The sequence below is a fragment of the Cottoperca gobio genome, chromosome 12 (genome assembly GCF_900634415.1).
Source record: "Cottoperca gobio chromosome 12, fCotGob3.1, whole genome shotgun sequence".
Taxonomy (NCBI): domain Eukaryota; kingdom Metazoa; phylum Chordata; class Actinopteri; order Perciformes; family Bovichtidae; genus Cottoperca; species Cottoperca gobio.
The window spans coordinates 15353200-15370099 of NC_041366.1; the positions used below are offsets into that span (position 1 = coordinate 15353200).

Sequence of the window (16900 nt, forward strand, 5' to 3'; positions counted from 1 at the left end):
TCCAGAGGTTTGTGTGTGTGTGTGTGTTCGCGTGTGAGAGATAGAGACAGAGAGAGAAAGAGGGGCAGAGAGAGAAATACACACACAGTGGTTGGACAGTGATGAAGTCTCTCTGTTCATCCTGAGATACGCGAGCTACAGTAGAGAGCTGGACTCCCTGCAGTACAGCCTCTTTTCTTCACTCATTATTAGAGCATCACGACCTCCTGTGACGAATTGGGTTCGCGAGTATCATGTGTACGTGTGTGTGCAGTAGTTGTGCAGAATTTTTGAGAGAGTGAGCGTTTTTCTTTATGTGGAACAGAGCAGGCAATCTGGGGGGCGGGGGTCGTGGACAGGGGAGTGGGGGGTGGGTTGGAGTAGGACTACGACTGGGATGTCCAGATTCTGTGACGGTGAAAGCTGCTTAGCGCCCAGCTGTTCAGCTCCCCACCAGGATGCCATGGGAAGAAGTCTCAATCACTCACACACACACACACACACACACACACGAAGACAAGTACTCGTGCATGTACATGGAGAAAATGTAAGCATGGCTACATTGTTTTACTTCAATATTACAATAAAAAACCATAAAGCACAACATAAAGGGATCTTATAAAACATTACACACAACTAATGTGTTATATAAAAATAACATTCTCACTTCGTAAATAAATGGACTTATAAGATAATCATGTTCCAATATTTTAAGTATGCAACATAATTAAGAATCTTTGCTTATATTGAATTAAAATAGTTCACAATCTGCTTAAATTTGACACACACCTCATGCATACATACATGCATACATACATACGTACAGTATCTACATACATACATACATACATGCATACATACAGTATCTACATACATACAGTATCTACATACATACATGCATACATACAGTATCTACATACATACATGCATACATACAGCATCTACATACATACATGCATACATACAGCATCTACATACATACATGCATACATACAGCATCTACATACATACATGCATACATACAGCATCTACATACATACATACATACCATACATACAGTATCTACATACATACATGCATACAGTATCTACATACATACATACATACATGCATACTACATACATGCATACATACAGTATCTACATACATACAGTATCTACATACATACATGCATACATACAGTATCTACATTACATACATGCATACATACAGCATCTACATACATACATGCATACAGTATCTACATACAACATACATACATGCATACATACAGCATCTACATACATACATGCATACAGTATCTACATACAGTAGCTGCAGTACCAGGCCAGCTGATGTGTGTAGCTCATGGGACAGATGAGGTTTAATCTGCTCACCCAGATCATGAGCCGACTGTAATTGATAGAAAGCTCTGGAAATGCTTTAAACAGGATGTGCTTAACATGAGCCTCACATATTCCATTAATGCACAGCTAGATAGATCATACCATGTATAAATAATTATTAATAATAAATGACTTAATAGGCTCAAACGTAAATCTGTTTGCACTGCATTAACTCAGCAATTTAATTAATTAATAATTCAGAGCTATGAAAACCTGGTGTATTTGTCCCGAGGGAGATGCTGTTCCCATAGAGCGCCCGGCACAAACATGCATCAGCATGTTTGCATAATGAACTATTTAAATCTACTCCTCTGTGGATGTGCCCGAGTGTAAATGCGTAATGGGTTATAAATTGCATAGTTGTTAAATCAACGTGGACAGTCCCTACACGCAAGGGAAGGCTGAGACGACAGTTAGGAATTTCTTTTTACACTCCGCAGGTACCGTCAAAGCTACAGGAATTCCCCCATTACACAGCATGTCAACACAACACAGCACAACGAATCAGGCCGTACAACCAAAACAACACAGCCAGGTAACTGCAGCCCAGCCGAGATGAGAAAAATAACCTCATCAGACCCAAACAAATCATTCTGTCAGCAGTGAAACAAGTCAGAGAGAGAGAGAGAGAGAGAGAGAGAGAGAGAGAGACAGAGAGAGAGAGAGAGAGAGAGACAGAGAGAGAGAGAGAAGCCTGACGGAGCAGTCGAGTGGGGCCCACCCCAGCTGGATCCACTGAGAAGCCCAGAGCCAAGCACAGTGCAGTCCAGTCCAACAGTAAAACTGCTTTCCAGATATTCAGAGCTGCATGTTTATACTCTAGGAACCCGTGTTTACGCTTCGCGTCCACAAAATTACATCACATCATGAAGGAGGAAACTTTAATCAGTCAGTTCTTCAGTAGCAGCCTTTTATGTCCCATCAGATTAAAATACCAAAGGCTGATTGTGGATAAATAAGACAACAGCGACTCGCCCAATATGTATGGCGATTATGAAATAAAGTTATGCAGCACTAATGGGACACAACAGTCACAGCTGTGTTCCTTGTTTAGTCGATGGTGAGTGGATCCAAATGTGCAACGCTCCTGACAGACTTGGCTACACAGGCCAGCTGAAGGCAGCCGGGGAAAGGACAACTCTCGGCTTAGCACCTCAGCTACCCGCCGAGTGGGCACATGTCCGAGAAGTCTTTAATTAGTATGAACTGCCTTATGGAACAAGTTGCTTTTACATCATGCAAGATTAACTTGGGTTAGAAGCACAAGAATTAATAGCGTTAAGGCCTCCCTTCTACCTTTCGAGTTCAACCATTTGTATCAAAGGCCTCGCTAACGTGGCGCAGTAGGCAGCGTACTGTTTAAGAGCGATCAGGCATGAGAGGTGTAGCACTGGCAAGCGGCAACATCACGCACAGAAACATCATAAAATAGATAGTAGTGCTAATCAATGATTCTTTAGCTGGATTCCTGAAATGCAGTAATTACCTTTTGTGCATACTTCTTCTGATCATTTAGAATATGACACCTGTAAGTCAAACTGGATTTCAAACGTCAAAATGTACCAAGCATACCATATTAAGGATGCTATGTTGCCACTTTGTCCTCTCTCAACACAAACTCATTTACAGATGCTCCTGATTTAGATTCATTTATCGAGTGCCGATCCAAAGCCAGCTGTCTTTTTATTTTTCATTGAAAAGATTGTAATGGTAATTTGTTATCTTGTCTTATACGGTCCTATTCTTCTTATGCTCATCTTATGTTTGTCCTACTTACAGCGATTGGGACCAGAGTACACTCTGGTCATGTCCCCTTGACAGTCTTGTATCTCTAGATGTGCCAGCTTGTAACTCTTGTATCAGCTAAATGTGCGTAATTGCACAGCCGATTGTAAACATAGCCACCCAGTTGGTGACTATATAGTGTGTTCGTTGAACTTCACTGCAGACTGCTTGACACTCTGTTGTTCCATTCCTGCAGGAATAAAGAGCTCACTTCTTTAACCAAGTATCTTTATTTCAGTATAATAGATTCACTTCTCACCACCCTTTGGTTTAGTTAGTAATCTGTCTGTGTCTCGGGGTGGATCTGATCGGGATCATTCCTCTGTGTGTGTCAGGTAATGAGACTGTAACGACACATAACTTTGTAACTAAGTGGAGTAGAGATAATCCCGCACTAACATGCATTTTAGGTTTGTGCAAAGTTGTATTTTTGAAAAAAGTTGCATTTTTTCAATGTTAATAATAATAAAATAATAATAATAATAAAATAATAACAACAACAACAACAATAAAATAATAATAATAATAAAATAATAATAATAATAATAATAATAATAATAATACTTGTATAGCACTTTTCTAAAAACTCAAAGACGCTCGACAGAGTGAGTAAGACTAAAAAAAAAAATGTATTGTGATTAATTAATGTGACAAAGAAATGGTACATAATGGCGATCCGTTTGGCCGATACCCAATCCATTTAATAAGGTCACCATTGGCCCTGACAACAATCTAGTGGATGAAATTGGTTCATTATTTTTTGGTAAATTGTAATCTTTCTTACATAGCCATAGTAAAGAGATAACAGGAAACAAGGGACAGAGATGCAACAAAAAGTTCCATTTGAAATCCAGCCAAGAGCTCAGTGCTTTGATAGTCAGCATGGTCTCACCTGGTTTCTGCCCCTTTTGATGTAATAAAATAAGCTTAAGAGTGTCTGAAGTATTTACCAAATGGGCCTAAAACAGCCTTTGCTCCCAAGCGCACCCCAGAAATCCAGGTCTGGGGTTATGTAGACTGTTTAGTTAGAAATGATTGGTGGCCCTTCCTTTCACTCGCCTGCCTGGTACGCCACTTTATAAAGACTGCACTTAAATTCTCGGGCCATCCGAGAAGCAGACGGCTGATGTAAACATAGTAAATAGCACATTCATCAGGTTCACTGAGTGCATGTCAACCAGAAATAGCTGATCTGCAGCAAAACTAAATTTCACTGCATAAAAATTATATTGGGGGGGGGGGGGGGGGGGGGGGGTATTAGCTACCGATACCTTTTGGCGCGGTCGATAATGTTACACTCAGATTGTGAAGAATTACGACTGTGTGTTAGGGGGAGGAGCTGAATCTAGAGGATGGATTTTAGGAAAACTATCAAATTTGAACATGCAGTAAAATACTAAGAAAGGCATCAATCCTAAAACCTCTCTCCTTACATGCTTCTCTAAACCTCTACGTATTAACAAAAATAAAATCTTTTATGTGAACAAAACCAAAATCGATGACACTGCTTTAAATATGTGAATGCCTTCAAAAGGATGTTTACTACGTCGGCTTCAGTCACGTTTGAAGGAACACGCATTATTAAAGTCTTTAAATCATTACCGTGTACATTTTAAGAGGTTACAATTAACACAAATAAAACCATTGCCCAGGCGATTGGCAGCCTGTACGTCGGCTCTACACTGCATAGTTTTTCATGGCTGTGCGCAGGACTTTGTGGTAAATCTGCTGGATTTCTCTGTAGAATATAAAGAGTGAGCAGACAGGAAGCGCCAGTGAAAGTGAGCTGAAGCTTTCAGAGTTTCTCGCAATAGTGGACGGTGGAACGAGTGTAAGGCCAATGGAAAAATCAATTCCAAATGTTTACCCTCCTCGGTAAAGTGAAAGAGAAGACACACGTCCTTGGGGTGACGCAAAAGAGGAGCAGGGTTGTTAAGTTCTAAACGGACTCTTTGACCCAAAAGTGTCTACGGTCTTTCTTTGATGCTGCCTACGGCAATATCGTCACCACGGGGGAAGTGGGTGCAAATGTTACAGCTGATTCTGTTTGAATAGACTCTGCGGGAAGACCTTGAACGCAACATACAAGTCTTATGTTGTGCAGATTAAACCGGCAGTCTTTGAGTGACACCATTAAATCGCGAACCTTCAAAAGTCATGTGTATTGGCGTGCACCATTTAGCTGTCAGGTTTTGTGGACTGTCATCTTCTAACGTTACAGGAGCTCTAGACATGTAGAGAGGAGCGGACACGTACAGTAGCAACATCATCTTCACGACAGGGTATCTAGAACATGTGGTTTTACATTTTGAGACCGTTGCACAACCAACAGTGTAAGATTACAGTGAGACATATGTAACTATGTTGTTGTTCCTCCTAAATGAAGGCACACCAAAGTACCGACAGCGAGTATACTGATGCTAAAGATGCTATTTTTAGCCATCAAAGTAAACACGGAACTCAGTCAACTCTATTTTAAAAGCAGCGCCATTCTTCGTTCCAACTTCAGACGAGCTCACCGACTTCAACAGTCATCCTTCTGTATCAACGGACGGTTTGAATAACTCTAAAAAGTCTTGTTTAGATAAGAACATGACAATAGATTTAAAGTTAAAATCTCAGATAGAAATGGGTCATCCAAAAACACAGAGCGCCATCCGATCATTCCTCAGAGTGTCGATGCTGTGCCAAGGTTTGCAAGCTAACAGCAGCTGGCTGGCAGGACAGCGGGATGCAAGACACACAAACACAGCTTTTGTCTCTTTCCTCCTCTCTCGAACACATTTACTTAGTGGCCCATGTGAAAGTGTCAAACCTTAGCCAAGGAGACCAAGTTAGAAGCCATTAGCCTCTGTCAGACCTCACTGTTATGACTACAGATACACAGTGCTAAATCTGTTGAAAAGGAAAAGACAGAGAAGGAGGAGCAGGAAGCAGCGAGAGAGAAAAAGTATTTCTAGTGAAGACAGCACCTCTGCCCTTCCTTTCAGCACCTATGGCTGGCTGCCCTCCCCAAATGGATTTCTGAGAAAGCAGGATTAGTATAAATGACATAGTTTGCCAATGTGTTTGACAGTGTAGTGCATGTGAATGGAACATGCCGATTGTGTCCGTAGATAATTAAATTTCAAATGCAACTCAAAAAAGGCATATAAAAGCGTCAATAGCTTTCCTGCCAAAGGTTTGTGGGAATGACTCGCAGTAAGGAAAGGTCACATTACTCCACTTTCTCCGAGCTTGCCTCAAAAGCATTTTTTTTTTTTTATTGTTAACTTTCCTTCTCGTTTTCCTTCACTCCCCTCTATAACTCATTCTCATCTTGCCCGCCCCCCAAACACGACCACCGGTAATCTTTCATCCAGGGGGACAATGAAGAACATACATATGCTGATATACGACTAGCTTCAGACACACAGGGATTTAAAAAAGGGGAAAATATTTAGCAACCTGCCAAATGATTGGGCCATTAGATTTACAAAAAGAAAAAAGCAAACCCTCTTTCTTTGTGAACTGATATGAATTGAAATGACATTTTAGTGGAATTTTGTAGACTTTGGTTTCTAGGATCATTACTCCATAATTATATAGCAGAGACGTCTGACTTCACCATTCTGCATGAGTCTCTGTCCTGCCGTGTACACGACTACATAATCCTGCGTTGGGTTGAATAGGAAGTTAAATAAATCTCCATTGGCTGCCATGATGAGGCCGAGACGACTGTTGTTATGTTTTCAGGGAGCCATAACCAAATACAAATATGTTAAGTGTGCAGTTTGAGCCCGGCCTACTTGCGTGGAGGAGGAATGACATACACATTGGTTTCATTATGTTTTCATTGTGTGTCATTGTGGATTCATTATCTTTTCCACTGCGCATTATTTGGGGGTCATTATTTTTTTTAAACAAAATCAACCAGTTTGAAAAAAACATCTTGTAATGAGAGCAGTTGTGGTCGTGGAGATTGAGGCGGAAACTTACTGCGTTGGTGACTTCTATTTCATAGACCCTCTGAAAGGAAGCTCGGTCAAAGAAAACCAATTTCCCATTTCCCTGGTCTTTCTTCATAGAGGTCCCCGTTACAAGAAGCTTATCGTCAGGGCTAAAACAGCAGTCGGTCCTAATGGAGACGATTACACACACATATCACCGGGTCATACTCCACACGCTATTCACAGTAATCAAGCAAGACTGTTGATGAGAGTTTAAAATCCTCACATTGTAAAGTTGTTGGGCAGTCCAGTAGCTACATTCACGGGCTTCTTGAAGTTACGTATATCCCACAACTTCATAGTGTCATCACCTGCCAAAATAGACACAGAAAGTCACCACAGTGGAACTGACTGTACAACAAGGATGTAAGAAATATGCCAAGTGAAGGACTCTTGCTTTAGAAACCTCCCGACTAGATCACATGACAATGAGGAACCCAAGTGTGCCCGTCTATATACTTCATGTCTTATGAGTCCTCTGTGTTCTCTTGCTGGTGGCTCCTTTAAATGTTGCACAAGAAGATTGAAGCTACTTCTTCGCTTTATAAAAAAAAAACATTATTTTATGTGAAGGATTGAGCATTAGGCGTTACAAACTGGAGCTGGGCTTTTTGATAAATGCAACCTCAATGTGTGCAAGTGCTGGCTGTGGCTTTTGGCGGATACTCTGAGATTAAGGTATTTTTTCTTACCTCCCCGTGAAGCCAGAGTCACGCCATCGTAGGAAAAGCAGATGGAGGAGGTGTCTGATCCTGGAATGTGTGCTTGCCGACAGTGAAACTTCGTATGGACCTAAGAGGAACAAAAGAGGAAAACAATGCATTGGTCTTAGTTGTACATGATTTATGACAAAGACAAAGATTATGTGAAATTTCATTATTCCAGGTCATGTGATTGGTCGGTTTATGAAATTGAAAGTCATGATAGCAGAAACTCCTGTTTGGGTCTAATAATAGTTATGTGCAAGTGACAAAAGTAGATATAATTTTGCAAATACAGAAGCTAAATTATTTATATACTGTTGAATGCATCACAGACCAGGACTGTACAGAAACCTGGACTAGTAATCGATCATTAACTAAATTAATAAATAGTGCAGTCCTGGCTCTCTCCGCCTTTTCCATAAACACGCTGCCGTGTTCCCTACTGCTCATCAATATTTAAAAAAGAGCTCTTATAAGCTGCTGATGTACTACAGTATGAACCTGCCAATGCTTTGCTTCAGTAGCCGATGTTTCTGTCGCTCACTGCAGAAACAAAAAGACCTTTTTACTCTCCGGGTCTTAAAAAACACCACACCATAGAGCGCACCATACGCCGCACCATACACCGCACCATACACCGCACCATACACCGCACCATACACCGCACCATACCTTATGAAACACCAGCTACGTTACACACAGTACCCACTGCAATCTTTAGCGAGATTACACACCACAGATATTTACCTTGGCAAGTTTAGGCACCAAATTTGACAGAGTTTAATTTTTCCTTTGCTCCTACCTGAAATAGTACTCATACAGCTTTACCAGCCAATAACTCACGTAAGACCCCCTTATTACCTGACGCCCTGAGCTGGCGTCGCCCTTTTTGATTCTCTCGGATTATTAACAATCCTTAAAAAAGCGACCAGTAACAACGACTATTAGTAAGACTAAGAGTCTCGTCAAAATATCAACGAGCACCAGGACTTATTACAAAATATGGACAATTGAGCTCCTCAACATCACATGTGTCAGAATCATAGGAGACGGCAGTATTTGGAGGTTGAGAAGACAGATTGAAAAGTATTTTAACGGGCTAGGAAGTAAGTAAGTAATACACTCGTCTAACTAAAATCGGTTAAAAGAGCAACTCCACCAATTTTACACATTAAAAAGGTTGCTAGTTATAACTACCCAGCCTGGGAACGTTGTAGAATGTCTTCTGAGGCTTTAAAGGAGCTTTGTGAAGTCTGGATTATATCAGGTTATCTGATGATGAGAATATAATAGTATAAACAGAATCATTTCATCAGGGTTTTCTTGGCTTGGATATTTATTAGTTACAAACTAGGGGGATTGGATTTGGCATTTACAAGGCAGGAAATGTCGGATGAAAGACTACCGAGTTGCATTACCGTTTATCTGAAAGTGAAAGGAAATGTAATCTGCAGCTACTTTGATAATTGATTAATAATTAAACTGATTTGTTTAATGGGATAGTAAACTGGCACTTTCAGGTAAGTGTTCAATTATTTTCTGACCATAAATCTGAAGCAGAGCCGGTGCACACGCAACACAAGGCACAACAGCATACAATGGAAAAAGAGAGTCCGCGTGCCGAGTATTCGAGCCCCCCCCCCCCAGGCAACGTTTCCACCATCGAGGTCTCCGTCAGGCAAATCATGCGAATAATCTTTGCACTTGTAACTATTTCCTCGGCATGTTGCCGTATATGAGAATGCCATCTTACGCAACTTGGCTGTGATGATCAGCATGCATCACTGAGAACCAAGAAGGCGAAGTGATATTTCAGTTGAGGTCATCGTAAAGAGGTGAGAACAGACTGATTACAAAAAGCCAAAAGGGGAATGCAACCTCAACTTTGTAGTTCACGGGGGAACAAAAACTGATAATGAGTTGTTGGTGAGTTTTAGGAGAAGTGATGGTGGCATTTTAGAGACATTTTGGAATCAACCAGAAATTAAAAATACACCCTTAATTAGTATTCCTAATTAATCCCAATGTTCCCCCGTGCAAAAAGAAGCTTTGTAACGTCTCGTTTAAGTCGTTTTTAAGATGGCCAACCTTTTTTAGGATGTACTTCCTCTGTGCAAGTGGTACTACTGTAGGGCGAAGAGTGTGTGTGCCAAGGTCTGCAGCTCCAGGCTGGAAATAACCCAGCTCAACAACACAACACACACACACACACACACACACACACACACACACACACACACACACACACACACACACACACACACACACACACACACACACACACACACACACACACACACACACACACACACACACACACACACACACACACACACACACACACACACACACACACACACACACACACACACACACACACACACACACACACACACACACACACACACACACACACACACACTCTTATATTTGAGAAGATGAAACCAGCAAATGTTAAATGACTCAAACGGCTAACGGATTTTTAAAACGCATTAACTAACTGTTTCAGCACTAACTGCGTTGCCTTGTTGCCCGTGTCTTCTCTCTTCCTCCATCGACATTTACTTCCCACTGTCCGAGTTTAACTTGGATACACCCAGATTATAAAGATCGATCATTAAAAAGTCAGCGGTGAAGCAATATTCTGGGAAGCAGGCGTGCTAACACTCAAACAAACATAACCTTGGTTTATGCAGCTACGTTTTCATTAATTTTAAAACGGAATGCAAATAAATCAGTGGGAAGAGAATTGCAGCAATACGGGCTTTTGACTCGGAGAGCCGGATAAGGGATTTGAAGCGAGTGGTGAAGACAGATAAGATAGAGAAATGCAGAAGAAATGCTGGCACAAAGAGCAGGAGAGAGTGGAGCGTGAGGTGAATGACTGATGTGTCCTTATGACACAAGAAGGAGACGAGGACATGCTTTACTTCCAAAGTAAATGGAAGGAAGTTATTAACTTGGACGAGACAGATAACACTGTTACCTTGAACTGTAGATAACATGGATTCTACTTCTTCAGGCCTTGGCCATTTAGCCTCTGTAGTCTCTCCAGGGATAATTTCCTGCTTCCCATCATCATTTCACTCATATATTACCTTTCGACTCAAATCCATTCTCCTCATTTCTTATCTTAGATAATCTTCCTATTCTTTTAGTCGCTGCCTTGGAAATTGACATGGTTGAGAAATAAAAGTCAAGAGGTCGATTGTAATATAAAAAGTACATTTTCTAAATCTTACAGCTAAGCCACCGGCTATCTAAGGCCTACCAAACACCAGCTGAAGTATAAAGTGGAAGGCTGTAACCCGGTCAAACGCACAATACTCTAAAGGGTGCGCAGTGACTGACTGAGCTTTGATAATTGCCTACTATATTTGAGCAGCCTAAAAACAAAAGACATCGGGGGGCCCTGTTACAATCATGCAATCACAACGACCTCAGCCACCGCTGTGTCATGTGCACATGAACAATGGGAGCGTTTCAAAAACATACGAAACCTCCATTCATATAACTGCGAGCGCATCTATGCATGGCGGCACAAATAGGTTGGGTGGGGTCAGCGGACTATGAACTGGAGAGCATGCTGAACTATTCTCCTGTACAGTAGTTATCTCGTCTTATGAGCTGTTGCATGAAGCTCAATGGCACACTGTGAATTTGGAGAGGATAGTTCCAGGAAAAATAGATCTCATCAAAAGTAGATATAACACTATAAATATACTGCAGGGCGAAGGTGAAGAAATCTGCTTTATGTAACTGCAGAGAGGATCGCGAAGAAGCCTGTAGAACCCCGAAACACATGTTTTTAACATAGCCACAGGTTTCTTAAGGTCAACCAGTAAGAAACGTTATGAGTCTTTCTTTCCAAAAAATTAACACCATCTGTTAGCCCATGCTGTGTTTGAACTCTTCTTATGTTGTATTGTTATGTTTTTACGGTCTGTCTTCAATGTCTGTCTTACACTAAAAATAAATGTTTTCCGCATATTTAAAAAATATGCTCTCGTCCTAACGGACAAACAGGTGGAATGAGGAAAAGACACGCCTTGTTCAACTCTGGGGGTAAATTATGAAACAGACCCAAGGGATGCTATATGTTAATTAATAAAAAGGCAGGAAATAATCATAATTATTATTTAAACTTGCTAAATTATCTCAGTTAGTGAAAGTGGGGCCTTCAACAGGATAGATGTTGGTTATTCAAGCTGCTTATTGCAAACATACACCCCTCCAGCTATTTCTAGATCATTTACTGCCGTTGTGAAAGCTTGAGTGTTTACTTACTATCCTGATGTTGGCTGGCATTGGTAGATGCCGTGGTGTTTGCTTCCTGTGATAATCTACACAGCCGGTCTGTGAAACCGGATTCTCATACACAGTTTGAAACTTCTCTCGCGCCTTGTGACTTCCTCTGTAAACTGTGCCCTTTCTCCCTGGTCGAAACAGGCATCGGGACAAATTTGTCACGACGTGAGCATTTCCCCCCCCCCACACACACACACACACACACACACGCATGTTTACCATTGCATTTGAGATCGTGAATACATGCCAGCGTGCGCGCACTTACATGTCCATGCATACAAACAAGAGCCCTTAATCCACGTCTACAGCCATTCGGCAGCAGGAGTTAATAAATAGCTGATGGAACACATACTAAGATAACAATATACCACAGGGCCAACTGTTCCTAAACCACACCGTCTGTGCATCATTATATAAATAATGCCTTTCCCCGACCTCCACACTTTTACAAGCGCACACCTGAACAGACTTAATGATGCCCACTGTGCAGTCGGTTGTAACATCTCACTCTGACCTCTGTTGCTTTCTGAGGATCAAATGGCCAAACCGCAGTCCTGAGCAGCTGCTCTGATCTTTCATGGAAATCAACAAGTGGTGATGGTGTGTGTGTGTGTGTCACACTGGAATGAGTGGCCACATAATCTGACCGTGTGTGCCATTGAAGTGACTGTATTCCTCTGTCTCAGCTACAAACTGCAGAAAAGTAGGATTCTGTAGTTGTCATTTTTTAAGTCTTTGTTAAGGGTTAAAACATGGTTGAGGAAGGGCAGTTAGTGACCGTTTGTCTCCTCATCAAAAAGGTTGAAGGAGGTACGATCAGTGAAATAAATCATGGGCAGGTCACAACGGAGGCTGCAGGACTGAGATCGTCTGTAGAAAGCCCGGTGAACGCTTTCATGAAGATATATATTCACAATGAGGGTTGTGTATGTACTCGAGCCAGTTATCAGATCCTAGAACGTTTTCTAAACATTTTCATTGGACTTTAAAAGGTTCCTTTGTTATTTTCTCTTCTAATCTTCCACAGCTCCATCTTTTATGAGCCACAGACTTGGAGAGTTTACAGTGATACTGTGCAGAGTTGAATTACTGCGTTAAGGGTCCTATTAGGCCGGTAAGTGTAAATGATGTGATGGCCAGCGTTGGTGCAGGTGACTAATAAACTGTGTGTGAATAGAATAAAAGGGAGCCTGGAACATTACGGGCTGAAGACAAGAATTGCAAAGAATTAACTTGAATTTTAATTTAATTCAACTTTATGGGGATCTCTGGTTTCTCTCATTGTTAAGGATTGATTAGGGTGACAAAGCCAGCAATAGCTAAGAACAAGAGAAAGTTTGCCATATCATCTCATGATAACACTCCCCCCAAAGGAGTAGTTCATCAAAACCACCTCTTCTGGGGTCCCACTTTGAAGTCTGGAAACATCCAAGTCCACCAATGACATCATAGCATTCCCCAGGTCTCTGTGGTCATGTTTTTCGAACGAAGGCCTGCACCCTCAACGCACAAACTTTCACATAGTGCGCATTACCTGGCAACTATTGAAATGCAGTCTTGTAATTCTGGCACAGACCCCTCTGGTCAGAGAAGGAGCGTGCAATCACTCTCTGTGGCAGTCCACTAAAAAAGAGATCTACTTGACTCCCATCGTAGGATCAATCAACTCATGTCAGGGTTCAAGAGCACGATGTGTCATCCTCAATCGCTTCTCCTCAGACTCAGCTTTAGATCAAGGTCGTGTACGTGATTGATTTTGATTGATCTGCGTGCATATTCTGGCCATGAGTAATAGTGACGATACAACGGGAGATAGGCCTCGTCTGCGTGGGGGAGGGAGCCGTAATAAAAGCATGCGGAGGTCGACTCCTTTTTAGGCTTGTGGCTGAATTGGAGTCAGCGGCACAGGTTGCTGATTAGGGCAGAGGGCACCAACCATTCAGACAGGACAGGCTCCAGTGGTCAGGCAACAGACATGACTATTGTAAGCTGCTATGGGACGCAGGGTAAATATTTAGTTTGGAGAAAGAGGGGTAATAAATTTGGAGAGCTTTAACCCAATCACTGGAAGCCTGCTGCTATGAGCGGCCTAGGGGTGGGATGATGGCTGAGTGGAGCCTATACAACACGGGTACATGGGAGCACAAAAGCTCTTACAATAGAAATCCTCCGTCCAAATACATTTTCTGTGTGTGTCCTATGATTGCGAAGTTGAATGATGGAGTAATTATCATGTAGCCTACTTCTCATTTGACTAATCTGGATAAGCCCCTCTGTCCAATCAAGCTGTTCCAACTCACTAACTGCAGCTTGTGAAGCAACAGAAGCATTCAACCTTGTCCACAGACGGGGTTGGACAAATGAAAAGGACATGAAGTGGAACAAAAAAAGTGAAAGTGTGCTGTAATTCTGGGGGCAGAAAAACTACTTACTCTCCAATTTATTTATTTTATGTAATTGTATATTGTCTTGATACTGGCTGTTTTTAGAAAGTATTTAGCAACATCTGTGTGCAGCCATCCATCAATTTTGTTTTCTCCCAGGTGAGAATCCACAAAGTATTTCACACACCGTATTTCTAAACTTGTGAAACTAGGCCATCGAGAGGAGAGACTCGGGGTCTGCGCACGCAGGAAGAGGTTAAGGTGACAAACTATCTCGAGAGCCAGAAGATGTCCTCGATGAACGATGGAGAAGCATTCTGCAGCCCCAAATTGGAAATCCTTTTTTATCCACAGTGACGATTTGTCAAATAACTCAAGTGAAAAATAAGCCAAATAAGTGAGAGCAATGCTACTTGGGAGCCAAGATCAACTATTACCTCAACAATGTGAATCTTGAAGAATGCTTAATTAACCCAATTAACTAATACAGGAAAACATACGGAGGGAATTTGTGTTTGGGCCTCCCAGTAACTTTCCTCAACTCAATCATCAGACGTCAGTTAATTCAGTTACATAATCAGCTATTTTGAGCCCCTGCTGGCGGCAGGGATCGAGGGGAGGCAATTCCAGTCTGACGGCCAGTGCATCACTTTGGTGCAGTGAAACACCATAAACAATCACTTTGTGGATCCCTAACATGGAGTGCAATCATCATATCAACATTTTAATTTGTCAAATACTTTGGTTTATAATCATTTACCTGAACGTCTAATGATATTCTCATCAGCCTGAGCTGTGCTAGTGCTTATTAGCTTATTGGCACGCTAACACGCTAAACTAATATTGTGAACACGATGAATATTATTGCTGCTTAACATCAACATGTTGTCATTGTAACTGCTAGCATGCAGTTAGCTCAAAGCACTGCTGTATTTAAGTACAGCCTCACAGAGTCTCTCGGTTCTCCAGAGTTTGGATGGAATAAGAGGAACTCTTACTAGGTTAGTGTAATAACGTGGTCAATACAGGTCAGACAGGATATTCAATAACATTCTCAGCTACTCCCAGTTTGGACAAAGTGCATTTTAAAACAGGGCATTTTAAATTGCGTTCACCGTGAGTGACTTGTTGAACTCTGGCCTCTCTGGCCTGTGACCGGATGACCCGAGTCTCATGACTCTGTACCCGAGGCCAAAACAAATCAGACATCCAATGTTTACAACCTGGGGGTGCTTGGTATGCGAGTGTGTTTGTGTGTGTGTTTTAAGACTCACGCTGAGGTTTCTGTCCCAGATCTGGATGGTGCCATCCTGGCAGCCTGCTGCAATGAGCTTCCCATCACGGCTGTAGGTGCAGCATGTGGGGACGACCTTCTTCCCCTGGAAGGAACGCGGTTTGAACACAGACTTGTGCTTCTTCTCCGAGCTCAGGTCCCATGTGCGCACAGTGCTGCAGACGGACAGAGGATTTAATTTATCTTCATCCAACTTGTCATGAATCCCTCATAAAATATGTATCCCTCACAATATATTTGGGCATCAACACCATGCAGCACTGTAATAAATCAGAATCATATCGAGATACAGTGTCCTGCAGACACGGGTGAACATAAGGTTAGGCAGCTATATGTTGCAGGGTGAAGGGTTTAGCAAACAGAAGAACAGTAGATCAGTGTGACAGGCGTGTCTGAAGCTTCCATGAGGAAGGAAAGGCAGACTTTACATACGTGCAAACAGGAAGCTTTATTTCCAAATGGCATCAAACTTAAAGCCCACAAGAATCTCTATCGATTACGGGTTCAAATTACAAACATTGAACTCATTATATTGACTGAAATGATGCTAAAAAACATCTTGTAATAACTAATAACTTTCTGTTTCTCGGCATAAAATGCCTCCCCAAATCTTTCAAATAATCATTCATTGTATTTAGCCTTTTCTAATTTCCCAATAATGTGTTGAAATAGGAAAAAAGCAGCAGCTAGTCAAAGCAGTCGTCAGTATTTCTGCATAGTTATGATCTGAGAACAACAAGTTGTTTAGTTTAAAACAAGGTGGAACGTTTCACCTTTGACCCCGTTGGCATGGCTTGCTGTCTAGAGGATGACCAAGTAAGGGATGTTGCGCACAACTTCCACTCACCTAATCTAAATCTTTTTAATTAACTAGCTCTGTATATTTTCAGGCTTTTGTAAAAAAAATTAAATTAAAATTAAAAAAAAAAAAGTGTATAAAAAGGGAGGCTCCAGTGACTTAAAAAAAAAATGATAAAAAGAAAAATACAGAAACTGATAAGTAAGAAGACAAAAACGATGACAAAGAGGACACACTGAAGTACCCACCAGCTCTGCAAGTGACCTCAAGAGC

The 16900-nt window shown here is 41.6% G+C and overlaps 1 protein-coding gene across 2 annotated transcripts in view; it reads right to left on the reverse strand.

Moving 5' to 3' along the window:
- wdr70 (WD repeat domain 70) overlaps positions 1 to 16900 on the reverse strand; it is a 36355-nt gene that overhangs the window by 6445 nt on the left and 13010 nt on the right. For both annotated transcript variants that reach the window (XM_029444571.1, XM_029444572.1), the window contains exons 10-13: positions 15809 to 15983; positions 7831 to 7930; positions 7365 to 7449; positions 7128 to 7266 (exon numbers count right to left, since the gene is read on the reverse strand). In XM_029444571.1, coding sequence (XP_029300431.1) covers positions 7128 to 7266; positions 7365 to 7449; positions 7831 to 7930; positions 15809 to 15983 — 499 coding nt within the window. The remainder of the gene's footprint in view (positions 1 to 7127; positions 7267 to 7364; positions 7450 to 7830; positions 7931 to 15808; positions 15984 to 16900) is intronic.